The sequence below is a fragment of the Elgaria multicarinata genome, chromosome 2 (assembly GCF_023053635.1).
Source record: "Elgaria multicarinata webbii isolate HBS135686 ecotype San Diego chromosome 2, rElgMul1.1.pri, whole genome shotgun sequence".
Taxonomy (NCBI): domain Eukaryota; kingdom Metazoa; phylum Chordata; class Lepidosauria; order Squamata; family Anguidae; genus Elgaria; species Elgaria multicarinata.
The window spans coordinates 82296914-82324684 of NC_086172.1; the positions used below are offsets into that span (position 1 = coordinate 82296914).

A 27771-nucleotide genomic window follows, 5' to 3' on the forward strand; every position below is an offset into this window, starting at 1 on the left:
GAGAGGCTTATGGGATATATCCCATGGTGAGTGAGGCAAGGGAAGGTGTGTTAAGAATAAATAGGGGAAAGTTGGCAAGTTTGCTTTCCTATTGCTACAGGTCTGATTCAGGACAATGACAGCTTGAATGGCTCCTACCTGGATCCCAACTACCAGTCTATAAAATGGCAGCCACATCAGCAGAATAAGTGGGCGACACTGTATGATGCTAACTACAAGGAGCTGTGAGTAGAGATTATATTCATATCATTATAGATAAACACCTTTCTGACCCAGTTGAGAGAGAGGTGCTTTAACAGGCTTTCTTTTATATTCACCCAAGAAGGCACTGCTCTTATTTACACATCTCACCCACCAAAAGAACTGGAGGCTGGTTTATATAATATGTAGAAACAACTTCACAACCGCATACCTCTTTAAATTGCCTCTTTGTGCACTCAGTTGTAGTAGTAGTAGTAGAAAATTGTTCATTACGTATTAAATACCTGCTATTATTTGGTGCTGTACAAAATATATTTAAAAAACATGGACAAAGAATTCTGCCCAGAAATGGACCAATATCCTGCGAAGCTGTTGTAACAAGGGAATTGCTTGCTCCCTGTAACCAGCCCTGGTCAACAATCCGGCTGACCATTTTGGACCAGCTGAAGGCAGCAACAATAGGACAATATCCATTGGGGCAGTTGTGCCCCTGTTGATTCTGTTATGCAAGCAGTAGGTCCCACTGATTCCATTGGGCAAGCACAGCCACCATTTGCCTAACGATTCCTGGGGGAAGCCCCAAAACAAGCAGAAATGCTCATTTCTGGATCGAGATAGATCGACGGTGGATGCTTTCGGAAAGGGATTGGCAACGTGCAACAGAATCGGCAGAGGAGTAAGCTCTCCACTGGATACTGCCCTTTGTGTGCACGTTGTATTTTGTAAACTAACACAAGCAAATTACATAAGCTCTTTCCCCAAGCGTTTACAGTCTAATTCTAGACTTGGCAGAGGAGTGGAAGTGCTAGAGCAGGTAATGCCAGATAGAAGGGGGCGGGGGGAAGGGAAATGTGGGGAAAGGGAAAATGGTGAGGAAAGGGCAATGAGAAATGGCATGTATAAGAAGGGTTTGCAGGGATAATGCAAGACCAGATGGCAAGACTTTGGAAGCATCTGAGATGGAGGAAACTAAAAGGAGCGAGAGGGAGGGGAATTTAGGTATATTGTTTGTTTTTAATAGTTATAAGCCACTTTGGGGCTTGTCTGGGCCAGAAGGTGTTGTAAAATATTTTGAGAGATAAAAGAGGCTAGAATGGTAAACAGGAGGAAGCTGGGAGGGTGTGTTGGAGCAAAGGAGCAGGGAGAAATTGGCCATATGGTTTACAGGAACAGCTGGCGGGAGAGCCGAGGAGCTAAGAGGAAGACTGGTTTTGGGTTAGCTGGGATGGGGCAGAGAAAAGCTACAAGGAGCCACATAAGGTGAGAGCAAGAGGTTGAGAGAAGCAAGTGAACACAGCTTACAGGCTGAGAGAGACAAATGTTCATGAAAAACCCCACTGCAGATCCTCCCCACATTCCAGAAAGGTGATAGAGAACTGGCAAGCGGCCGGATAGATTCCAGGAATGGCCGACTCTCAAGAACACTCCCTGCTCCTTGGTTTCTATTTAGCTTGTATCTTCTGCTTTGGCCCATTTGGGGAGATAGGGAAGGGCTTTTGTTGTCTGTGATTTGAAATAAAATGAGATTATTATCTGGCTTCATGAGAGCAATAGAGAGAGAAGGGGCCAGTGATTTACACTAAAGCCAGCTGTGGCATCAGAGGGAGTCTGCCCTTGGATGGCCTAGGTTGCCCACGCAGAGCATGCTGTCCGGGGCTGCCTCCTCAAGGTCTTGCAGAGGGTAATTTATCTGAGTTCCTTCAAGGTATATAATGGGAGTAGAAAAGATTATTTATTTACTGCACCAGCAAAGGCCATATCCATATGAGAGATTCCAGTTAACAGCTTTCTCTATGTAATTAAAAAGCTATTCCACAGCAACAGCTTAAATAAATATAATCAAGATATACACAATGTGGCCAGTAGATAATACATCTGACAGTTAAAAAATGGTTTAATTTTAATTAATATTTTTAATTATAGAATCATACAGAGATGATACTTTTAATCCTGTAAACTGCCCAGATAGCCCTGGCTATGGGAGCGGTATATAAGTGTAATAAATAAATAAATATAAATAAATCCAATGATCCTTTAAAATCTTAATTCTGTTTGTCTTAAATGCTGGTACTTAAACCCAGTACTTTTGAGTGATCTTACTCAGCCTGGCTTCCTTATTTTTCTTGTTTCAAAATGTTCATAATGACACTTGGACCATCTCTAGAGCTTTCCACTCAACTAGGCTTTTATCCTAAACACACTTACCTGGAAGAACTTTATGTTAAGAGTGATGGGATTTGCACATCAATCTTAACCATATGGATTTACTAGTAAGCTTCATAGCACCTATGTCTATTATTGGCTCATGACTTTAAGGAGATGAGGCGGACACTCCTTAAAGGATTTAGCCTTAGTAATAGAACATATTTTAATGCCAGAACTTTAGGCTCATTTATACCTAAAGGCCTTTCGAGAGGGGGGAGGGATGATCGTGAAGTTTTCTGCTTCAGCGATCGTCTCTCATGGGGCACACACCAGCGAGTATGCCCGCAATTTAAGGAGAGCCATTCCAGGGTGAAATTTTTTTTTATGACTCCTGACTCTTGCGCAAAGATGAGTTTATTTAAAAAAAATACACACACACACACACACTCGGCACTGAAAGACCCCGAGACCCATCCAGAACGTGTTGACAAAAAAACCCAACTTCATGGGGCAACCCCCCCAACTTCAAGTATAATCTAATGGATCTGAGCTGGCGGTAACCGAACAAGAAAGAGACCTTTGGATTGTGGTGGAAGAGCTCAATGAAAATGTCCACCCAGTGTGCGGCCGCTGTAAAGAAGGCAAACTCCATGTTAGGCATTATAAGAAAAGGCATTGAGAATAAAATGGCCAGTATCATACTGCCCTTATACAAATCTATGGTGTGACCACACTTAGACTACTGTGTACAGTTCTGGTCACCACACCTAAAAAAGGATATAACAGAGCTGGAAAAAGTGCAGAGAAGGGCAACTAAAATGATTAAAGAGTTGGAGCATCTCCCCTATGAGGGAAGGTTACATCAACTGGGATTGCTTACCTTGGAAAAAAGGAGGCTAAGGGGGGAGACATGATAGAGGTGTACAAAATTATGCATGGTATGGAGAATGTGGACAGGGAGACATTTTTCTCCCTCTCTCATAATGCTAGAACCTGGGGTCATCCCATGAAACTGATTGGTGGGAGATCCAGGACAAATAAAAGGAAGTACTTCTTCACACAGCACATAGTTAAATTATAGAACTCACTACCACAGGATGTAGTGATGGCCACCAATTTGGATGGTTTAAAAGGGGGTTGGATAAATTCCTGGAGGCGAAGACTATCAATGGCTACTAGCCCTGATGGTTATGTGCTATCTCCAGTATTCAAGGCGGTAAGCCTGTGTGCACCAGTTGCTGGGGAACATGGGTGGGAGGGTGCTGTTGCACCATGTTCTGCTTGTTCATCCCTGGCCGATGGCTGGTTGGCCACTGTATGAACAGAGTGCTGGACGAGATGGAACCTTGGTCTGATCCAGCAGGGCTCTTCTTATGTTCTTATGACAGTGCTCTTCCCCTCACCCCCAGTACTCACGGGCTCACTCCGCACAGTTGGTTGCCTGTTTGCTGAGTCCCGCTACTCATGAGGAACAGCAACAGCTTCGCTAGGGGAGGGCATACCAGCCGCGCACCTCATTTTTTTTGTGAGAGCAGGGAAAAAACCACGATGAAAGCTGTCACCCGTATCCCGGGAAAACTGAGGAGTCGTCCTTAGATCACTGCAGGATCAGCTATGTGGCATGTGGCATGGTCGGGATGACCTTGATACCATTCTGGAATAAACAGCTGGTGTGGATTAAGCCTTTGTATCCAGATATTTTTTTTTTGGGGGGGGGGGCATGGTTACAAACTCATTCCAATTGGTAGGCGTGATCAAAACAGTCATGAGATGTAGTTGGATCTGAATAGGCCTTCACTGTTTTCACCATGGACCCAAATAACATTTCATTTTAAAATGTGGGTCCAATCTCCAATGCCTTGGTTTAAATGGCAAAATGCACCTGTGACTCTGATATAGAAAATGGAGCATGCATCTTTCAATGGCCTAGTTTCCCTGCCATAAACATAGAAACAGAGATCTGATTCTTTTCTGATTGCTGCTTTTGAATTTACTGTGGCGAAAGCTGCCCCCTTTTTTTGGTACTTTATTTTAAAAAGTAAAGTACGACATGGCTCTGAGTGCAGAACAATGTGCCGAGCTAAAAAAAAAAATGTATGGAAGGAGCCATGCCATGGCCCATCCTGCTCTAGCATGCAGAGTATCTTTTGTACTCTTTGAATCCTACCTTCTCCTCATGGGCAAAAAGCAAAGTGTGCGTGCTTGCTGAGTAATGTGCGGTTATTACAAGTGTACCCCCTTGTGGTCACAAACAATGGCTGTGCTTGAAAAGCATTAGGTCAAACCTTGCAGTCACAGCTTCCAAACTGCTCTCCATAGATGAGAATTAGGAAATGGAATATGGTTAGAAAAAAACATGAGCATTTCAGGAAAGTGATTCTGGAAAATTTGCTATAGATGATTATTACCAGTTTACCCAGGTCTTAATTCAAAAGATAGCAAAGGAAGTATATTATGTTGATTTCTTCCTCCCCTTAACTCTGGCGAATGAAGGTAGGAGGGTGGGAGATGCCTTCTTACTGAGGCAAGAATAAGGTTATCTGTCCTACATGAAAAGGGCAGTTTGGGGAGTATCAAGGCATGGGGGGCTACCTGCAGGCCATGTGTTGCCCACCCTTGAATTAGATGCCACCTGGCTGAATACTGGGCTATTTTCAGGGACCTGTTTGCTGAGGAGTGGAGTTCTGAATGTGAAATGTTTTTGCTGAAAGGATCACTTTGAATCTTTTTTAGAGTCCTGGTGGTTCTGCAGTGACTAAAAAAAATATCTTGGTTAGTTTTCAACATAACCATTTCCCAGGAATGCTTCATGGGCACGTTCCAGCCATAGGTGGAATGTGCTTGGCAACTTCCGCTGTTCACAGTGAAGTGAAATCCTGTAAAGCCATCATCTTCATAGAGATTAATCTAGTTATCTCTCCCAACGAAAACCACACTGTAGCTTTGCAAGGAAGAAATTACCATGCTAGAAGCTTCCTTCCTCCCAGTTACAGTTAAAACAAATGCAGAACAAAACGTTTTAAAATTGTGCATACAGTGGGTTTTGCTGGGGAAAAAGCATTGGATTTTGCTGGAAAATTTAGGGCTTGTGACCCAAATGTTGGGGTTTTGGATCAAGATAGATAAGTCGTGAAATACCCACATTATTTATGTACTATATACCTGGCTTTTCCTCACATTCAACAATTCTGAGGGAAATTATATTTTCATTGGGGAGGGGGCACAAATCTGTAGGTAGTACTATGGCACAATGATTGGAGTATTTAGGCATATGCTCCTCTTCTACAAAAAAAGTTGGGATTTGCTTTGGCACAAAACATTTTCCAAAGTCTGAATTATTATTTTTTTGAAGGGAATATGATATGTGAAATGCCTCACCTACTTGTGGAAATTGTAGTACCCTCTGTTGTCGTAAGTCTATAGACATTTTCTCAGCCTCTTAAAGAGATTTGAGTGCATAATGTTATTTTCAAGAGATAGGCGCATGGCTCATTGAGTTTCGGAGGATCCCTTGTTTGCGAGCTTACCTCTTGTTCTAATTTGCTGCTGTTCTACTCACTTTGCTTTTTCACTTTACCTTTATTGCTCAGACTAATTTCTTCCAAATTTCCACTTGAATTGCTCTGCATTCTGTTCCAATATATGTTTAAAAAGTGTTAGTACTTGTTTTGTAAAGTGGTATGGGCCTTCAATTTAAAAGATTTCAGTCCTTGATTCATGTGAGATAGACTGTAAAGGACCTGGGGGCGGGGTGGTTTGAAAGGGGGATGATGGAATGGTAGTCATCTGTGCTCTATTTGGAGGTACTTGAAGAAATCTGTGTACTGGTGTTAAGGGATCCAATTAAGAGGACATGTTTCTGGAATTTCTTGCTTCCCTGATTTAATTTATTAATTATATACTTAATCTCTTCTACAATAATGTAGTATCAAGTGTACTGAACCTTATTAAGGGTTAGAAGATGATTTCCTGCAACAAAGCTGAGGGCTAGAAAAAGGCAGCTACTTAATTTATTTCAGCAAAACAGGGGTAATGCATCTCTTTGACATATTCTCCTATAAATCCTTCTGGGTCCTCCCTTCCTATTTGTTTACAGCTTGAAGTAGAGCAGCTGGTGGGGGAAAAGTTCAGAGCTGATGAGAGAGGACCTCCTTGAGGCCAGGGCAGACATCAAGGGTAGGTATAGTCAGGCACCTGCTGAGGGCCCACACCTCAGCAGGGGGGCCCTGTCAAGAGTCCCCTGAACTTGCTCTTCCATTTCACCACGGCAGCCCGCTTGTTCACCTGCTTTTTGCTGTAGTCCAGACAACAATGGTGGCGGTGAGGAGGAGGAGACGCCACTGCCTACTTGCTCACTGGAACTCTGCCAGTCAAGCAAGCATGTGGCAGCAATGATGAGAGAGGAGGAGGACCAAGAGCAGCGGCTGAGAATGGCGGTGAGAAGGCAGACTCACTGAGGCAGGGGCCCCTTGCGGATGTCTTGCCCAGGGCCACTAAAGAACCTGGAGCTGCACTGCTTGAGGCTCCTTTTCCTGTTCACTGCTATATCTACATTCTTTCAGGTTGGCCTTCCCTTTTCTCCAGGATGGAAAGAGAATGGGTTTGTTTAGTGGGTCTGAGTTGCAAAGTCCTCTTACTTAGCTAAGTCCTGGCAAATCTTAACTTTTCTAAACCGCCCAGAGAGCTTCGGCTATGGGACAGTATATAAATGTAATAAATAAATAAGTCTGAGTACCAGACAGTACAGCCCTGGGATTACCACAGCCACTTCCCTGTTACTGGCTTGATGCACCCAGGAGGAAAGTGTCAATCTTGTGATTTATACCCTTTGCATCTTATGAAAATGTTCTCTGCCTCTGTGTAGGCTTCTGTTTTTTTTAAGATAGTACCAAAGTCTGGTTTTTCTTGCTTTACATGAATTTTCTGTGAGTTCTTATTTGCAGAATAAGTTGGCTATTGATTATTTGAAGGAGGGGCTTAGTTAGGTATTATGCTGTGGGCAGATCTCTTGTGCTTGCATTAGGCAACATCTCTGGTGACACGTTAGCTGACAAATGGAAATGAGGCAGTCCTTTCAATATTCACAACCCTTTTTGCCTTCCGCCTTCAGTAAGTAAGTTGACTAAATTCCAACATACACTTCCACACATCTTTTATTAATCTGCTCTCTATCACTTGGAACATTTTCTGTCAAAACCCTTGTTCCTTTTGACACATACGTATGTGAAATGAAGCTCTAACAGGTTTTTTAAATAAATAAATAATAACAATAATAAGTTTTAGGAGGCTGTCCTTTTGAGTGGAGAACAGGAGGTGGGGGATTAAACCTTTCTCCACTAGTCGATTTTCCATCCATAATCCTCACCCACACAAGCTTGCAAAGGTTGGCTGGAGTTGTAATTGCAAGGATAACTGCACATCTTGAACTCCAAGATGGGGGAAAGCAGCAGTGGGAGAGAGGTTGAGCAAAATAAATAAATAAATGGCTGACAGAGAAAGAGGTATGCATCATGTTTCTCACTCCTCACTTCTCTTCTTCTAGTCACAGCTTCCAAAAATTGTGTTTCATTAAACAACAACACACCTTTCAGGCATGTAATGTGTAGTTTGCTCTTCATCTGTTTTCTCAAGCAACTCAGATGGTTTGATTGACTGAGATAAGGCCTATCAGCAAATTGAACTGTTGACTGTTGTAAGCACAGCTCATGCACTCTCACAATGGGGCCTAGAATTGTGTGTGTCTGTGTGTGTCTGTGTTACATGAACAGTGTATAATAGCCTCCCATCCACCCAAAGCAAATGTCCGTCTGGACTGGAATCATCTTCATGATGCATTTAAGACTCTTTTTTTAGGTTGTTGGCTGCTTTTGTAAAGTGGAACTGAAGTATCTGTTGGGAATAGATTGCTAAGTAGGAGGATATTGCAAGCCAATCCAAAAAGCTCTGTGTAGAGCTATGATAAATTGGGCACTGAATAGTTTGTATTGCTCTGGTTGCTGGCAATCCCATCCCTTGAAGGCAGAGGGGGAGCTCTCTCCCCCTCTCATTTTTAGATGTGTTTGGCAGATATCAGTCTGAATGAACATTAAACAACTTGTTTGTAGGGCTCCTATTTGCTTTTACTCTTTCCTCCCTTTTGCAGTTTCTTTGTCTCTCTTTCTTTCACTAGAAAATAACTAGTCTGATACAGTCTCAGTGGCACAGAGAAGCCATAGCCACTCTAGCTGGGCCTGAAGAGAGACAATGACATGAGGTGGCTGAAGGCTGAGGAGGAATGGGTGTATCTCTTCTTTTGGGGTAATGGAGGGGGAAGAGTTTGGTTTTGGGATAGTGTAGAATGGAAAACGCTATAGGAAGGAAGGAATGGCAAAATGAAATGAATCACCAGAAATGTGAAGAAAATGGGTGAGAGGGGGAGAGAAATTCCTCTCATACTTTCTGGCTAAGGTAGCTTGCTCTGTGACCACCATCTGGTTTTTGTTCAGGGCACATCTCTGGCAGCTCAGGGTCCCCCTGTTGCTACGAGGGAGAATTAAATGGCTCTTCACAGAGCCTGCCAGTTTCACTCAACCCGAGGATGCTGACAGCACACAGAGTTTATCCAGTTGCCGCTGGCGGATCTAAGGAGGATCGTCACCGTGCACAGGGCCAGCCTTCAGACTTTGGGAGACCAAGGCAAAATATTGCAATGTGATTCTTGCTGTGCTGATACACAGCACCCTGCACTGGATCTTGTGACCCTGGCCAGGATGGATTCTTCTAATCTATCCCTCTTGTCTCTATGATTGAACAACTACCATCCCCTCCCGTTTTCTACCATCCCTCCTTTTTTCTTTCTTATTACCGTGCCAGCTAATCTGATGAAGTCCTTGTTGAGCCCTTCTCCTCAACATCTTTCTGAGGCCTGCGGGGTTAAAGATACCAATACACACTTATTACATCAGGTGAATATTAGTTTTAATGTGGAAGAGTTTCTCTTCCCATTACAAAGTTAAGATGGGTACGCTGGAAAACTTTATGAACATGCAGTTGTGGGTGAATGTTTATAGTAAAGTATAGTACAGGCCTTCAGAAGCTCTTTCACTGACTGACTTGAGCATCATACCTCTTTCAGTCATGTCAGGGCAGCCATCTTATACAAAGGTCAGTGAAGAATAACATACAATGGAAAAAAAATTGTTTTTTCCCCTTCCAGATTTGAGTAATCAGACTTTAAAGTATTAATTTTCTCTGATAAGGACTGAAAATATAATTTGGCCTTGCAGGACCATGACACACATGGCACCATGTAACTTTATTTTCAGTACTTGATTTTACTTCAGCTGCACCCATCAGGTTGCTGTTTATGTGCACGTGTGTCAATCTGTGAGGCAGCAACACTGAGAGAGGCCTTCCCCACAGAGCAGGCCAGGCATCGCAGGAGCTGGGAATGGAGAGAAACATTGGGAATGCCACATATTTTCAGTGTTTCCATAACAACTAGTCCATTAAGGAGACATAGATTAAGCCTCCCCAGCTGCTACATACGTTGCTCCCCACCCCACCCACACACTTTTTGGTATTCTGAGCTGCTGCTGCTTTGTAGCCTGAGCATATGTACTTTAGACATTCTAAAATGGGTGTGATGATGGGGGAAAGGGATTGGAAGTTTTAAGAAACAACTTCGGGCGGATCTGTTTTATTTTATTTATTTTATTTATTACATTTCTATACCGCCCAATAGCCGGAGCTCTCTGGGCGGTTCACAAAAATTAAAACCATTCAAAGTATAAAACAACAGTATACAACAATATAAAACCATAATATAAAATACAATATAAAAGCTCAACCAGATAAAAACAGCAGCAATGCAAAATTACAAATTTAAAACCATGTTATTTAAAATTTATAGATTGTTAAAATGTTGGGAGAATAAAAAGGTCTTCACCTGGCGTCTAAAAGCATATAATGTAGGTGCCAAGCGAACCTCCTTAGGGAGCTCATTCCACACTAGAGCTGTGGGAAGTCTAGTAGGAGTAGCCTTCCACTGAAGTCAGGATGTGTCAGTTTGAAGCACTGAATCTCAAGAGGGAATCCAAACTATTCAAAACTGTTCTGGTGATTTTGAATGGTATACACTTTTGTCTGGAACTGGCATTGCCATTTGCCTTCGTGGATGTTAGGGAGAGCAATCCCTGAGGGGAGTGGCATGTCATCTCTGATGTGGCTGAGCTGCCGCCTGGCACTGCACTTGAGCTCCGGGTGGCTCCTCCACCTCCTCTTTCTCCACGCTGGCTTCCCGACTCTGCCTCCAGCTGCAGCGGTGGCGGAGGCCCCTTGACAGGTACTGCTGCTTCATTCGCCACCGCCGCTGCCTCAGTATCTTCCAACGCAGCCCCAGCCCCGGAGAAAGACCCTGGTTCCTGCCTTCCTCCTCGCCATCCTCCTGCTTGGGCTTGCCCAGGTCGTTAGGCACCCAGCCCAAGAAAGAGTCCATGGAGGCGCTCAACAATGCACAGGGAGCCCGGGATTTTATTTACAGCCTTCACTCCACCGAGTGGAGCTGCCTGCTCCTTGTGCTGCTGCTGGTGGTGCCCCTCCGTGTGATGTTGCTGCCCCCACTGGTTCTGGGGTGGGTGGAGGAGGGAATAGAATCATAGAATAGTAGAGTTGGAAGGGGTCTACAAGGCCATCGAGTCCAACCCCCTGCTCAATGCAGGAATCCACCCTAAAGCATACCTGACAGATAGTTGTCCAGCTGCCTCTTGAATGCCTCTAGAGTGCGGTGACAGGCTGGCTCGTTGTTAACCAGTGACGCAGAGGGGAAACAACGTCACCTCTGTTTCCTCTCCCCTCCGGGACACTCGTTCCTCTCCTGTCTGCACCCTCTCTCCCTCTTCTAACCCCACTCATAGGGGCACTTCTCTCTCTTCCTTCCCCTGGGGCTCCCCCACCCCCGTGCCAACCCTTCTCTTCTTCCGCCCTCATGACGGTTTCTCATCCTCTCTTTTCTCCTTCGTCTCCTCTCTTCTGCCAATACCCCCTTCGCGGCCTTCCAGTGACGTCGCTAGTTCCAGATCTCCTACATTCCCCCAAGTTCTCCAAATCTTGCCAGCCAGCCCTCTCTTATAAGAGGCTCCCTGTATTCACCCTGGACGTCTCTGTCCCTGACCTCATTCCAAATTATTTGCTCAGCAGCACACAGGGCAGTCCTTTAAAATCATTATTAGGGCATTTGATTTATAAAATGCATTTTTAAACAAATTAGCTGTTTTAAGAAAAAAACATAATAAAAGGAAAATATAATAGTTCAGAAACTCTTCTTGAACAGCTGAATCAAAGTTGGCATTTTTTGGGTGTGCTCTTCTTGCCTAGGGCGCAAAATAGTCTGGCACTGGCCCTGACTTGGATAAACAACTCAAAAACCTTACCAGAATTGGATTGCATGGGATGGTGTGTGCTTCACAGAGTGCTTGTGATCCCTTGTGTCCAACTGCCAAATGGTTTAAGGAGAAAGAGGGGAAAAACATTATTAGCTTCCTGATGTATATAGATTCCAGAAGAATGCTCTGTTCACTGTTTGCAGAAGAAGTGACATGTGCAATTTGTAATTGTAAGAGTGGGTGTCCATAAGTTGATTAATTTATTGATATATAATTTATATTTTGGATATGTTCAATGGCCCCATTTGTTCTTTTGCTCAATGAATGTTGTCTTCTCTCCCCCACCTCTTGACGACAGACCTATGCCTACATACCGGGTGGATGCAGATAAAGGATTCAACTTCTCTGTGGGTGATGACGCTTTTGTGTGCCAGAAGAAGAATCACTTCCAGGTCACAGTCTACATTGGTATGATTGGCGATCCTAAGTATGTCAAGACTTCTGAAGGCCTGAAGCCGCTTGAGTGCTTCTACCTGAAACTGCATGGTGTGAAGGCAAGTTTGAATATGAGAACCTGCAATTATTTATTTATTTATTGCATTTGTATACCGCCTCATAGCCGAAGCTCTCTGGGCAGTTCACATAAGATAATTAAAGAGACAGGGACAGTCTGGTGGGAGCCTGCGGGGTACCAGTAATGGTGTCATATCTCTGAAAATCCTGGCAGTGTGAATCTGTTGGGAAGCGTGTGTATAGGTATGTGATCTTGTCATTGTGAACAAAAATAAATAGCATGATACAATTGTATATGTATGTCTGAGTGTGTGATCTTATGTGCATCAGCATGCATATTGTTCATTTTCTTTGACTAGAATAGCTCTAGGTCTGGGGCTTGTAGCCCAAGTAGTTATAGTGGCAGCTGGTGGAGGATTGGTGACATTGGCGTTTAGTAATCTTTCACTGGCTCTGGAGTTTTGAAGGGGAATATCCTTTTTTTTTAAAGCCACCCATTTTGAGAGTGCCACTTTATTTATTTATTTGATTGAGGCATTTATATACTTTTTGGTATTATACCTTTTACATACACTAATAAAGTAATCAGTGGATCCATTGGCAAATTGTAACCTGCCATTTTTTATTTCAGTAGTTCATGAATTTAGAACAAGACTTAAAAATATGAAGCATTAGCACTATCAGCATTTCACCTCCAGCATTTATTTTCCACTTGTGTATATATATTTGACTCATCCTGTGCGGTGTCAAATAGCAATCTGAATATCAGTGTGTAAAAAGTCTCTTTAAAGTTCATTCATAAAGTGGACTGCAGAATAAGTTTCTATTTCCAAGTCTGTGCCTTTTGGTGGGATGCTTTCATAAAACACTTTCCCCACTTAGTTCAGTAAAAAGATTTCAGGTGGTATCTAAATTGGCAACTACTTTATCAATCAGGCTCAAAGTTCTTTTTGGATTAATTATTAGAAACCACAGCTGTGTAATCTCTCAGTAAGCCATACTTCACTGAGCCTGTTCAGAAATCATGCTAAGCCATGGCTTGGCCAATGGTTAATGAACGTGTTTAAACTGTGGTTATGTAGCCACTAGGGTTAGGAATGGTTCACACAACATGCTAAGTCACGGCTCACATGACACACTAAGCCATAATATTTTGCTCAAAATATTTAACCATTGTAGTTTAGCGTGTCATCTGAACAGGATCAATATGGCTGGTTTAATAGCTATATGCCTGCTGTGTAAATACTGAAATGTAGAGATGCAATGTCTCTCTGTCTTCAACAATTTTCCTGTAAGCATTTAGTATCTAATTTTATGTATGCAAGCATGTTCAGGATAAACATGCTTCTTTCTTTGAAGCAGTAAAGAACCCACTTGACTCGCTCATCCTCCCCCTCTCCCAGAATTACAGCTCAGGAAAGTGGTGGTGGTGGGGGAGAAAGTATGACATATACCGTATTTCTTCGATTCTAAGACGCCATCAATTGTAAGATGCACACTAATTTCAGTACCACCAACAGAAAAAAAGCTTTGATTCTAAGAAATAATAAATGACTTGCGATTCTAAGACGCACCCCGTTTTTAGAGATGTTTATATGGGGAAAAAAGTGTGTCTTAGAATCGAAGAAATACAGTATACCGAGTGGCAGTCACCAGGATATTCAGTCACCTAGCTGCAGTGTTTCAAAAGGAAGAGGTGGCAACCCGGGAATCCATGAACTTCGGAAGGGGTCATTAGGCAGGATAAAATTCGGATTGTGCTTTTTGACTTGAGCCTGGCTCTTTCTTTTCAGCTGGAGGCCTTGAACCAGTCAATCAACATAGAACAGTCGCAGTCTGACCGCAGCAAACGGCCCTTTAATCCTGTCATGTAAGTGCAGCTGAGGTTTCTGGGTGAAGGAGAGACACTCAGAACCATAGACAGGAAATTCATGATGGTTCACCATTTTGTATGCTTGACCCCTCCCCCTTGTATACACATTTGTGTACTATCCAGAAAAGATTTGACAGAAAAACATAAGACGAGCCATGCTGGATCAGATCAAGGGGGGCGTCTACTCCAGCATTCCATTTACACAGTGGGAAACCCACAAGTAGAACAGTAATGCAACAGCATCGTTATGCCCATGTACCTCAGCAACTGGTGCTTACTGCCTCTGATACTGGAGGTAGCATATAGTCATCAGGAGTAGTAGCCATCGATAGCTTTATCCTCTGAATTTGCCCTATTCTCTTTTAAAGACATCCAAATTGGTGGCCATCACTACATCTTGTGGAAGTGAATTCCATAGTTTGACTATGTGCTGATGAAAGAAATACTTCCTTTTATCTATCCTGATTCTCCCACCAATTGGCTTCATGGAATGACCTCCGGTTCTAGTATTATGAGATACATCATGAAGCACTCAGGTCCTAGTTTTCATGGGTGTTGGTTTCTCCCCTGTCAGAATGACAGAATTTCTCCCTTGTCAGATGCAAATCTTCACGTGCTCTTACATTTGTTCCCTTTTTCAGGGTCAATTTGCCTCCGGAGCAAGTTACCAAGGTTACCGTGGGGCGGTTGCACTTCAGCGAGACCACAGCCAATAACATGAGGAAGAAGGGCAAGCCCAATCCTGATCAGAGGTAAGGACAAATATGTGCTGCCCAGTCCCTCTCTGTGACTTTGTTCCATACATTTATATGCTGCCCTTCAATGTGAATATCACATCAATAAAACATCCAAAATAAAACATAGAGAAACCTCACAGAATTAAAAACAGTTGATAATGCTTGCTGCAAAAATTTATCATAGTTAAAATCTTGGAAAAATGAAAGTCTTTGCCTGGCACCCAAAAGGTAGCAAGTTAGTTGCCAGGTGAACTTCCCAGTCCTCTATTTCTGCATGGCATTGTGGATGTGACACTGAAGCAGAAATCTGCTGTTCTTTGGAAGCACTGCTGCTATGTGATGCCTCTCTCTCCCCACAAGTGACGCTTGAATAGTTGTTTGCATCCTACATTGGCTGAAATACACATTTGATTAAAAATGGCTCTCTTCTCCTTCCTGCCTCATGTTGATGCTCTCTCTAATGTAGAGAGAGTGGAAGAGAAAGGGAAAGGAGACTTGAGGTACAGAGAGAGAAAACAAAAATTGGCCATGATTCAGGCCCTGAACCTGTCTAATCACCTTTGTAGTGTGTATATATAACAAATGGGCAGGACTTACGTTTTAACTGGACTGAGGGACCTGTGGCTTCCAGTTGTTGGTGAACTACTACTCCCATCAACCCCAGGAAGCCTGGCTGAAGGGGAGGCATGATGGGAGTAGTAGTTTATCAACATTTGGAGGGCTACAGGTCCCTCAACCCTGGTCTAGATGCTGCTTATGCTGAACAAACAAATAGATCTGTATAGGCCATTGTTTGTCAGTCTTTAGGTCTCAAAATGTTTCATCGTCAAGTCCAATGAAAGACAAGTAATGTAACATACATTGTTGGAATTTCATTTTGTAATATAGACTGATAATTAAAAAGCAGACTGGCTTATAAAGATTTTGTTTTGAAGTCCTCTACATTTTTATGTGCATTGGAAGCAATGTTACTAGACTGGGATATGTCCTGTTTCATGAGGACTAGAGCAAAGCCTCCCACTTCCATTGGGCTAGAGATGGTAGGTATTTGGGGCCAAACCGAATCTCCAGCCTCTGGCTATGTGCTAAAGACTGTCTCAGAGTGTGGCTTTCTCTGCAAGGTGCTCCAAGTCACAACATTTCAATGAAATCACCACCTTTTTGTCAGATTTCCAGAGAAATGGATTTAAGACACCCGTTTTAACTGTATTTTGAAATTCTGTTGTGAAGACCTTTCACACCACCAACACTGGTTGATTTTCTAAGTGCTTGTTTTTTAGAGCCATGTTGAATTGGTTACCCAAGCTGTGTGGAGATTTTTATGTGAAATTTAGTCCTAGGTAGGATGACATTGTGCACGTTTCCACGCCCCCCCCAGCTTCTTCACTTTTTTCATTATGTGCTTTTGAAAATAATTTTTTGCATAAAAATCACACGCACATATGTTTTATTTCAAGCTGTGGTTTGGGGCATGGTGGGGAAAAAAGCATGCATTCATCTGGTCTTCATCCCCCTGTCTTATTTACAGGTACTTCATGTTGGTTGTGGCCTTACAAGCTCACGCCCAGAACCAGAATTACACTCTGGCTGCTCACATCTCTGAGCGCATCATTGTTAGAGTAAGTCCTCCTTTTCTCCCTTTCTTTTGCAGGACAACCTTTACCTAACTCACAGCTCTGTATTCACTTGATTGAGGTTTCTTGACACTTAATACCACTTCCAAACTGGCCCTGCTTCCACAGTGCTCCTTGCTGTCCTATTTCTGTCCACTGCCCCCTCTACGCCACTCCTGCCTGGCTTCCTGCACTCTTGCTCTTGCCTTTAAGAAAAGAAGGCCTTTTGCAAACACCACGCAAGAAGGCTGGCATGCGTCAGGGCTTACAGGATCCCAATCAGGAGATATGGGTAGGGATGAAAGCTGACTCTTGAAGGTGACCAGGGCCATGGAACAAAAGGCAGCACTTTGGTGACCTTGTGCCGATGTCATCCCTGCAAAATGATACCCAGTGTCAACCCCATTCTGCTGCTTGGATGCCACCATTTAGACTGCACATCCCCATGCTACTGTCTCAAGCCACAGGGCAAGTTGCATGGGTTAGATGTTCATCGGCATGTTACTGATGTTAAACCAACCCACAAGATTGCACTTGTGCAGACACATGCTTTAAGGTCCTTGGGAAGCAAAGGTTGGGAGCAGATGAGGGGGACTTAGAGGAATGCTATGACGTGTGTGTGTGTGTGTGTGTGTGTGTGAGAGAGAGAGAGAGAGAGAGAGAGAGAGAGAGAGAGAGAGAGAGAGGAGGTTATTCCTATCCCATCCCACTCCCCACCAAGGCAGTGCTTTGGGTCCCAGCGCATCAGTTGAAAATGATGCTCCCCAATGGCTTCAACTGTTTGGACTTCCTAGCAAGCATCCAAATGGATTGGTTTCTTGGGACTTTAGAGAGCATAATCTTGGGGAAGGACATATGAAGTGGCCATTTGTGGCACCTTCCCTGCCAGAGATTCTTAGCAAATAAGGAGGACACTAGGCTGTGACTTTGTGGTTGGCTGTCTCCGCCCTGCTGCCTTTTTAAGTGCTGTGTCCATTTCCTCTAGCAAAGGGCCGGTTCGGGGGTAAAACACAAACAGAGGGCGGACGGGGACCCCGGAGTCTGCAGACAAGTAAGTAGCATGCTGAACTATGCAGTCTCCGGGGTGGAGGTGGGGGGGCTGTATTGTAGAATGGTTGGCAGGGCAGACGACATGCTTCTACCCTGAGCAGAGCTTAGCTGCAGCCAGTTTAGTCAGTGAGGCTGAGGATATGTCTGCACTAGCCCAAATATGTGGTTTGGTTGCACATCAGATGCACAGCTGACTTGCATGACCTAGGAGTGAAATTGGTGAGAACACCAAAGTGACAGTAGAGCGTTTCTACACTGTGTCAGAAGCAGTGTCATGTTTTATTGTTTTCCTTTAAATGGACACATTTGGATGACAGAGAAAAGTTGATAATACTTAGCCTTGTTATATATATATAGCATTTCATACCATTCAAAACACTGCATTACCTTGTTGTACTCTTTACAACAACTATGTAAGGTAGATGAGTATTATTGTGCTGATATTACTTGGCTGGCTGAAGACATTTTGCTGCCTGAAGTGGAGTTCAAAAGGTCCCTGGCCCCCATTTAGGGCCAACACCTAATTTAACTTAAATTTAAATTTTGCTGTTTTAATTCCATATTTTAACCTATATAAATTTCTGCTGTGTGGTTTTATCCTGGTTATGCTTTTTTATATTGTATTTTGTATTTGTGTTTTTAGACTGTTGGTTGTTTTATTATGCTTTTTATCGTTTTAATTTTTGTGAACTGCCCAGAGAGCTTCGGCTAGTGGGTGGTATAAAAATATAATAAATAAATAAATAAATAAATAAACAAAAAAAACCCAAACACTTTAAAAGACATTTCTGCATGATTCACACACCAATCCCTACCTTCATCTATGCCCCCCCCACCCCAAACACACTTTTGTGATGCCGCCTGAAGTAGGTTGCTTCAGCCTGTTGCATGGCAGGGTTGACCTTGCCCATATTGCAATTGAGGGGCAAAGAGAGAGTGGCTTGCCTAAAGTCACTGAGTGAGTTCATGGCAGAGGTGCAGTCTGAGCAGTGTGAGGGCACAGCTCTAGACCAGATAAAGAAGAATATGTATGAATATTCTCATATGAAAAGGGTGTGCATGTGCTGGGTGAATGAATTAGCACTGATGAGCAGAACAATATAAGAGCTGTGCTAAATCAGACCCAGGTCCATTTAGTCCAGTATTCTGTTCACATAGTAGCCAACCATCTGCCCACAGGAAGTCCATAAGCAGGACATGAGTGCAACAGGACCTTCCCCAGCAACTGGTAGACATCGGCATACTGCCCCTGATGCTGGAGGTAGCATATCAAGCCATCACCACATCCTGTGGTAGCAAATTCCATAGTTTAACTCTGTGCTGTGCGAAGAAGCACTTCCTTTTATCTGCCCTGAATCTCTTACCAATCAGCTTCATGGAATGGCCCTGGGTTCTAGTATTATGAGAAAGGGAGAAAAGAAATTAGAAAGGAGAGGACTTTAGCAGGTACCAAGAAAGAATTCATTGGAATAAGCTGTTCATCAAATTATGCTGCTTGCTGGATTGACTTTTGGGAAAAGAGGGACTTTTCCTTATGTCTGAAAAGCCATGCGCTGCCCCCGCACATTTGAGAGTAGAGGCCAGGTGCTCCCAGATCCTTTCAAGGCAAGGCAGGCTTGAGCCATAGCACATCTCCCTTTTTTTAAGAAATTAACCACTGTCTGGGTTGTTTGTTTTTCCCATTCTCTCCTGTTGTCTTGAGTTGCCACTACCTTGGGTAGCATGTCACACACTGATAGTCACCATCATTTCTTACAGGCCCACCCCTATCGCTTCTGTAACAATCACTCGAGGGTTTGTTTTGTAAAGGGGAATGCTTTACCTCGCAGAGAGAATGCTCCCCACGCAGAAAGAAGTGTGCTTGGAACATTAAATCTACTAAGATGGCACATTGTTTTAACTGCTTTTACTGCTTTTAAATTATATATTGTTTTAACTTGTCCCATGGTTTAATTTGTTTTTAACTGTGCATATTTATTGTTTTATACTGTATGCTTTTATCTGTACGCCGCTCTGAGATCTTAATGATATAGGGCGGGATATAAATGTTTTAAATAAATAAATAAATAACCTCTGTTGTGAAAAAGACATTTATCTCACTGGATCTGTAAACACAGGCTCACTCAAAAACAGGGCTCCTTGTGCTTAGTTAGCAAAATGGATCAGACAGCCTCCCCATGTTATAAACAACTCGCTGTTAGACGAAAGGTACGGCTACAATGCAAAGTACGCTTTGATGGAGGTTGGGTCACTGCCTCCTAACATGGAGAAAGAACTTGGTGTTCCATGCTGCTGCTGATAAACCTTTCAAAAAGAGGAATTTTCATAACACACTATAAGACATCTGTGTTACTTACATTTCACCTTGCCACAGAAACACGTACTGCGTGTAACTGGCCTCCAATCACAGTTGCCTGTACAATATAGCCTGTACAATATAGCTGGCAGTATACTTGCTAGTAAGCCCACTGTGGAGGGCGGCTGCAATAGATTTTAACCCCTCTGATGGTTTGGGATTGTGTGTGACCAGATCTACACCAAGCAGGATATAACACTGTGAAAACGGTTTGGAAATGGTACATATAATGTGTCCTGGGCCCTAACAGTTATCAAAATTGTTATAAACAGTTATAAAGCAGTAGTGTATATCCTCTCTGTGTCTGTTTGATGCCACTGGCTTTTTGTTTATTTTGTGCTCTCGCTCAACCTCGCTATCAGTGGGCATCTTTTTTTTAATGATTCAAATCAACTCACATGTGCAAATGAACTTTTTCCTCCCTTGCCTCCTGGAAGAGGAGGTAATTATATCCTGCTTTTGGTCTTATTCTAAAAGCACCAGTTCTTTTTCTCCTCAGATCTTTGTTTCTCTTTACAGTTCTCTTTTATTATTGACAATAATATTTGGTTCTTTTTTTTCAGGCCTCTAACCCCGGTCAATTTGAGAGTGACAGTGATGTGCTCTGGCAGCGTGCTCAGCTCCCTGACACTGTCTTTCACCATGGCCGAGTTGGCATCAACACGGACCGCCCTGATGAAGCTCTGGTTGTCCATGGCAATGTAAAAGTCATGGGATCCCTTATGCACCCATCAGACATCCGAGTAAAAGATGATATCCAGGAGGTAAGAGCTTGGTACAGTTGGCAACCCTTAGTCAGTAGGGAAACTCAAATAGTCTTTTTAGTTAGTATGATTGGACTGAAATATTTTGTGAGAACCAAGAATTTCCTTCGGAGGTTGATACTACTCATTGCTAGCAAACAAACAGAGAACACCATGGAAACAGACCAAACCTCTGTAATAAACACACCCAGGACATGAAGTGGTAGATGTTTTGCTCTCAGCTATAACCGGGAACTCAACATTCATAGAAATCAGAGGAAAGGTTAAAAGCAGACTTAATCGTGTTTGGAATTAATGTTGTTGATTCCCCCCTCCCCACCTTATAGCACTTGATCTGAAAACTGCATAAAGGTTAAAAGAGACAAACCCTGTTCACATACTCACATCCTAAACACAGGCAGACAATAAGGAGGGGCAAGGGACAAAAGAGCAGGTACGTCAGTACAAGTTTTTCAAGAAGGCACTTATTACATCCAATTAAGAACATGAGGACATAAATGACCCCTGCTGGATTGGACCAAAAGTCCACCTCGTTTGGACCAAAAGTCCACAGTGCCTCTTAGAAATGTGCAAACAGGGCAAGAAAGTAACAGTCCTCCCCTATTGTTTGTCCCTAGTGTCTGGTCTTCAGATAATTAATTTCATTAGATAAACTAATTAAAGCCTTTCAGCCTTTGATTTCTTGTAATGTGTGGCAGTGTTTCCTTTTCCATGCATTCCTGTGATGTCCTCCTGGTGCAATGGGGCAGGAAATAGGACACAGCTGCAGCTGCAGCTGGTTAAAGCTCTACAGCAGGAGTGAGGCCTGCGGCTCTCCAGATTATGTCAGACTCCACCTCCCACCATCCCCAACCAGCATGCCCTATGGTTGGGGATGATGTGAGTTGTAATCCAGCAACATGTTAGGGGGCACAGGTTTCCCACTCCTGCTCTACAGCATATAAGTCTCCATACATTACACATTCTCATTTGTATATCTTGGGTCCATGAAAAGTACAGTGGGAAACCTTTGATTTTTAGGCGATTTTGGTCTACATGGAGGAAATGGGTGGAGAGCTGCTGCTCTAGCTACTAGTGCCACAAGTCTCTCAGGTTTTAATTTAAAGCTCAGGCTCCATCTTGGAGGGCATCTCCGGCCTGCCCCCTAAAGGCTACAGCTATGACTCCTGCACCGCAATTGGCTTTGTTACTCAGAGGCACCCTCTGCACTGAGCATGATTCCTCCTGAGTCCCAGGAACAAACCATCAAAGCCCTCTTGACACGGGGAGCTGTTAGTCACATCCCTCAGTCTGGTTATCTCTCTTCTAGATTCAAGGCTTGCTTCAACTGTCCTGTAATGAGCATACTCACCTGAATAAATAAGCACAGAATGATGATTACAATCATACCAACGTATAACAGTTAAATAAGGCTTTGTTTCTTTGCATGCTGTTCTAAATAACTGTACTGAGACTCCAGTGTGTCTTAGCTCCTAGAAAATTAGAGCATTGTTCTGTGCCATAAAAGCTGGACCCTGCTGCTTCTCTAGTTGGAATCCAGACTGCAGGCAGCACACTGACAAATTAAGCAGAAATTACTGTGTGAATCCCTGCTGCGTATCTGAGATCCTGATTTTCAGTGACTCATTTCTTATTCCTGTGGTTTGATACTAAGTGTACGGGGGCTGGCTATCAAGGGTTACAGGAGTTTGGGTATCCAGAATCACTCTTGCGGGTCTTTTCTTATGGTTTCAGGTGGATACCACAGAACAGCTGAAGAGAATCTCTCGTATGCGACTGGTGCACTATAATTACAAGCCAGAGTTTGCTGACACCGTAGGCCTAGAGAACACATCTGAAACAGGTACAATCCCTGTATTGACCTTGAGCTTCATCCTCACATCTCCATGACTGTTTTTTAATCTACCTTATACCAAATCAGTTGATTTCAGTGTATCCATAGTCCAGGACACCATTTACCATCCCATTCTTGAAGCCTTCATCACAGTGCTTTCCTATCCTTTTGTGCGACACCTCTTAGACGTTCTGAATTGTACATGTATGGTATGTGTCACCTGAGGCATGTTTCTGGTTTGATAACTATGACACACACAGGCCACAGCTAGACCTAAGGTTTATCCTGGAATCATCCAGGGTTCGACCCTGCCTGAGCACTGGATCCCCTGTGTGTCACCTAGATGATCCAGAGATAAACCTTAGGTCTAGCTATGGCCACAGTCTCCTATTCTGAGAGCACAGCTTGGGTGAAGGACAAGTATAATACCTGGGACAGTGAAAGTCCCCAGTATTGCAAGATTTGAGAGGTGGTGGGGGCCATATTTTGGTCTTCCTTAGTTCTGTGGTATTAAATCATGATGGGAAAGATAACCCTGATGACCAAGCGGCTACACCTCTTTTCATACCAAATATGATTGCTATGACACCACTGCATCACAAAAGTGCCTTGTGCCTTTGTAGGCATGATTTGGAGTGCAGATGATGAAAGATGGAATATGTTATCACACACTGGTGTATATATATTTGTTGGACAAATTGTGAATCTACTCTCAGTTACACCTTCCCTTGTTTCCTCATAGATAATTTATGCTATGTTCCAGTTCTTTCCTCCTACTTTACATTTGGATAACTGGAGGCAGGTGCCTCTTACTAGAGTTATTTTAAACAAATCCACCACTAGCAGCTGCCCAAGCTAATGCTTAAATTCATCTGAGGGTTTATTGGGATTTTTTAAGCAGCATGAAGGGGTTGGCTTAAAAGTTTCTGAATGGGGGAAACTGTTTCTCATTCACAAATGTTGTTTTTTCAAGTGAGGTTCCATATTGGTTACTCTTCTACCAAACCTTCAAACTGATTTTTTTTAAACTCTGAAAAGTTTAAAAAGCACTTTGCTGTGAAGAGCTGCTGATAGAAACAGCCTCTAAAATAACACAAATCTTTGGATTATAGCTCCAGTTTCCAAAGTTCATAATGAATCATCCTAGATATTTGCCTAGCAAATATCTTCTGCGTTTCTATATTTTGTGGCCCAGAGACATTGTGGTGTATGTTGCCATTTCTGTGCAGGTGTCATTGCCCAGGAAGTGAGAGAGATTCTCCCAGAAGCAGTGAAAGATACTGGGGACATTGTGTTTACCAGTGGGAAAACCATAGATAACTTCTTAGTGGTGAATAAGGTGAGTGAAACTCTTTGAAGAAGAGGTAAGCAACAAACAGATAGGAAAAGAATGACTAAGAAAGTGTAGTTCTCCTGTCTGCCATGTTTACCTTGACCCCAGATAAAAACTTCTTCTCTTATAAGAAGAAAGAAACATCTAATATAACCAAAATATGTGTTAATTAGCAACTTTGATTTTTTTCATCAAATTGTGTCAAAATGATTTAACTTATTACATTTATATCCCACCCTTTCCCCTCCAAGGAACCCAAGGCAGCGTACATAATCCTCCTCCTCTCCATTTTATCCTTACAACAACAGGTTGCAGGACATGTTAAAATGATAACTCTGTAGTTATCCCTCTTAGGCCCTTTCTACACCTAAGGATTATCCCAGGAAAATGGAGGTATCATCCCTGCCTGCTCCTGGGATCCCCTGTGTGTCATATGCATTCACAGGGATGATCCTGGGACGATCCCTGGAAAAAAGGCAGGTGTGGAAACGGCCTTAGTTAAATGCTTGCCCTGTTAAAACTTCTTATATGATCATTAACCATACCCACAATGAGTGAACAGATAGAATAAAAAGTGGGAATTTGTTCTTATGGCTGAATTAACAGATAAAACGAGAACAAAGGAAAAAACCCACACTGGAGCACTATAATTTTATAATAAATTGGATCCCATTTATTAGTTATTGTAAGAAGAATTTAAAGATACAATATGGTTTTTCTTTGTTCTGAATCCAGTGCTTGCTTACTTGCTCTCTTTTTTTTTTTAAATGACCTTTTCTGGCTTTTTGATTTCTAATGAGATATAGCTTAAACTAGGTATAATATTTGCTGTTATTTTTTATTACAATTGATTTTTATTAGAATTGATTAATGTTTTGTGTGGAAGGAGCATGGGGGGGGAGAATGATAGAATGTACTGAGTTAATTGCACTGAAGATGTATAATACATCTTACTATGTTGTTACGTGATGTGCTCTCATTAGACCCATGTACAAACTAGCACATGTTCCAATGAGACTTACACCCGCTTATAAGGAATCTTTTGACATTGGCAATAGAGCGTCTGTGGCTAACTAAGGCGATTCTTACTCAAGAAATTTACAGCACTGAAGGGGATAACGCCACAATGGCACATTTATTGAGGTTGAAACAAATACAAAGGCACAAGCTAGTTTTGGGGAAATTAGCTGAGCAAGTAGAGGCTTAGAAGCAGTTTCAAGACTGAAAAATAGACTTTTTGAAACTTAAGAGCATACACACATACACAGACAACAGGGGAAAGAGTAGAGGGAATCTTTAAAGGCAGTATACCTTTCCTTGGGCTGCAGCCCTTTCCTGTAGACCAGAACTGGGGAGAGTTGCAACTCTTGGTCTTAGGTGAAGAGGAAAAGAGTACAGCCAGGTAAAGCACTCACTCATGGCGGCTTGCTCTTGCAAGCTGGCATCTGTAGTATGCCCTGTGTTTCTGGTTCAAGAGAGAGCTAGCCTATTTCTTCTCTCAAACTTGAGGTTTTTTTTATGATCTTATCTAAAGATCTACTTGCTATGGGAACAAAAGAGGGTGATTTGGGATGATGGCTGTACTTGATGCAGCTTGGAGTTCAGCAACAGGGCTACATTAGCATGTGTATGACCAAGTAAAACTTTTGCCATCCAGCATTCATATTCTGCTTAGTTTTACCCCTACCTTTGTCTCTGGGGAATGCATTTGAAGAAGTCTATCAGGAAATGGTTACTTGACCTAGGCCTTCTGTGAATGCTCTCAGTCTGTAGGTGGGGTTTTGGGTCGCTTCAAAATGGAGTCAGTACTGCTCACAGAAGCTACCCTGTAACAATTGTCTTACTATGGTTTTAATTTTTGTGAACCGCCCAGAGAGCTTCAGCTATTGGGCGGTATAGAAATGTAATAAATAAATAAATAAATAAATAAATAAATAAATAAATAAATAAATAAATAAAACATATGTGCACAAATTGCTCAGGTTTCATTTTTGAAAGTCGTGGACATAGCAAATTCGGACCCTATAAAAGGACAGGGAAGCATTTGAGATTGAGCCACCTCCTTAAAAGATGTGCTTCTGAATGAACCTGTTGTACTCTGTCTTTGGATCAATTCCTAAACTGTCTTTTGACATTGTGAAGTCCTTCTACTCTGATCTTACCATATTGTTTTTGCTTGGTGAAGAGATTTGTGCAGGAGCTCCTTCATGGAAAAATCAACTTTTCTTCACCGTGAAGAAATTACTAGCTTTCAAGCAGTCTCCTTGACATAGTAATTTTGTTAGGAGAGGTTTTCCCTCATGGAAACACAAAATGACACCTTCTTCACATGAAATTAAAGGGTAAGATCACGTTGTGAGGACTTGAGCACATCAAAAGAGCGTGAGAATGAACCTTTCTTTTTCTCATGGCAGGAGCGCATTTTTATGGAAAATGTAGGGGCTGTGAAGGAACTTTGCAAACTGACAGACAACCTGGAGACCCGGATCGATGAACTGGAGAGGTGGAGTCATAAACTTGCCAAGCTCAAACGCCTGGACAGTATGAAATCTACAGTGAGCTCTGGAGCATTCAGGTACTGCAGAGACTAAAGTAATATTGCTTCTGTCTCTCTCCATGGAGTCCTGCATATATAGGATTGCACTGATAGAAAAGCAAATAGAGCTTTGAGCAGTGGAAACCAATGGCTCCAGTTTCAGTGGGGCTGTAAATCCATTCTGGGTTTCAGTCAGAACCAGCTAGAATTCTACAGGAGCTATCCAAGGCACTGAACCATATCTCCAAAATTGGTTCAGGACTCTGGATAGCTCCTTTAGAGCTCTGGCTGGTTCTGACAAAAAAACCCAGAATGGATTCACAGCCCCACTGAAATCAGAGCTACCAGCTTCCACTGGCTTTAAGTAGGTCATGATGCTTAACTAAACCGGAGATCTCGTTCAAGGAAACAGGCATTTGCATTACCCTCCTTCTACCTCACTGCTGATGGCAGCCAAATTGCATGATCTTCCTTCCCTCTTTTATGAGATGGGGAGAAGAACTGAGCAGTTCAGGCCTCTGGACATTTATCAGTGTCTACATGGAATACCTGCATCACCTGTTACATTATGAGCATGAGCAGGTACGGGATCCTCAGGCAGAGTAAGTATCTGAATGTTCCAGACAGAAACTTATGTGTAAATCTGGATCTACAAGATCCAGTTATGTTTGTAAAGATGAATAATAGTAAAAGCAGATGCAGTTAATCTGAATTTATTTCCATACAATATTGCTTCAAATTTCTAGGCTTGCACAAACTGCAGTTTACAACCTCTGAAATATGTGAAATACTTTGGTTTAAATTGTTTTTAAGATTTGTTTTTTACCTGAGGGTCATATCACCAAAAGATGGCCTATAAATATTTTGTTCTAATTAATAAGTAATTAATGATTAATTAACAATTGTGTAATAATAATTGATATTAATATTTAATGAATAATTATTAACAATTAGTTGATATTTTTGTTGTTGCTGTTGTTATTACTAATGATAACTATGTTATCAAGGAGTAATAAAAGCAAGTTAATCACCGAGCAAGTGGCCAAGTTTTTGAACTTGGTCATTTCCATTAGATCCTCTATGATTACTTGTCCTTTTAATAGTTAAATGTTCACTCAGTCCTATTGTATGTAACTTTTGCTGGAATGGTCTATTGACTGCAATAAAATTGTTGTTGTAACAACAGCAATGGGAGAAAAATCCCTGGCTATTTGGATAGCTGCTTATTTTGTCTCCAACCCTGCATCATTTTGCATCCAGTGGTTTCTTGCTGTTTGTGCACTCCTTCTGTTTTTCACCCCAAATCTTTGTGCTTCATTGGAGGATGGCAAGGTGTTGTGTAATTAATCTAGATAAACATTACAAATTTCTCTACTGGCCATGGTCTTTCCCTTTCTCATAGGAGCCTCCTTTTTTATGATTCTGAAACCAAGAAGTCACCTATTTTGCTATAT

General features: G+C 42.4%; 1 protein-coding gene across 1 annotated transcript in view; it reads left to right on the forward strand.

Annotated features, from left to right (window-relative positions):
• MYRF (myelin regulatory factor) overlaps positions 1–27771 on the forward strand; it is a 67572-nt gene that overhangs the window by 23153 nt on the left and 16648 nt on the right. Inside the window, exons 7-15 of the mRNA XM_063115825.1 lie at positions 101–224; positions 12067–12262; positions 14015–14091; positions 14736–14846; positions 16360–16450; positions 20414–20614; positions 22349–22457; positions 23678–23787; positions 26196–26356. Of these exons, the coding sequence (XP_062971895.1) occupies positions 101–224; positions 12067–12262; positions 14015–14091; positions 14736–14846; positions 16360–16450; positions 20414–20614; positions 22349–22457; positions 23678–23787; positions 26196–26356 (1180 nt within the window). The remainder of the gene's footprint in view (positions 1–100; positions 225–12066; positions 12263–14014; positions 14092–14735; positions 14847–16359; positions 16451–20413; positions 20615–22348; positions 22458–23677; positions 23788–26195; positions 26357–27771) is intronic.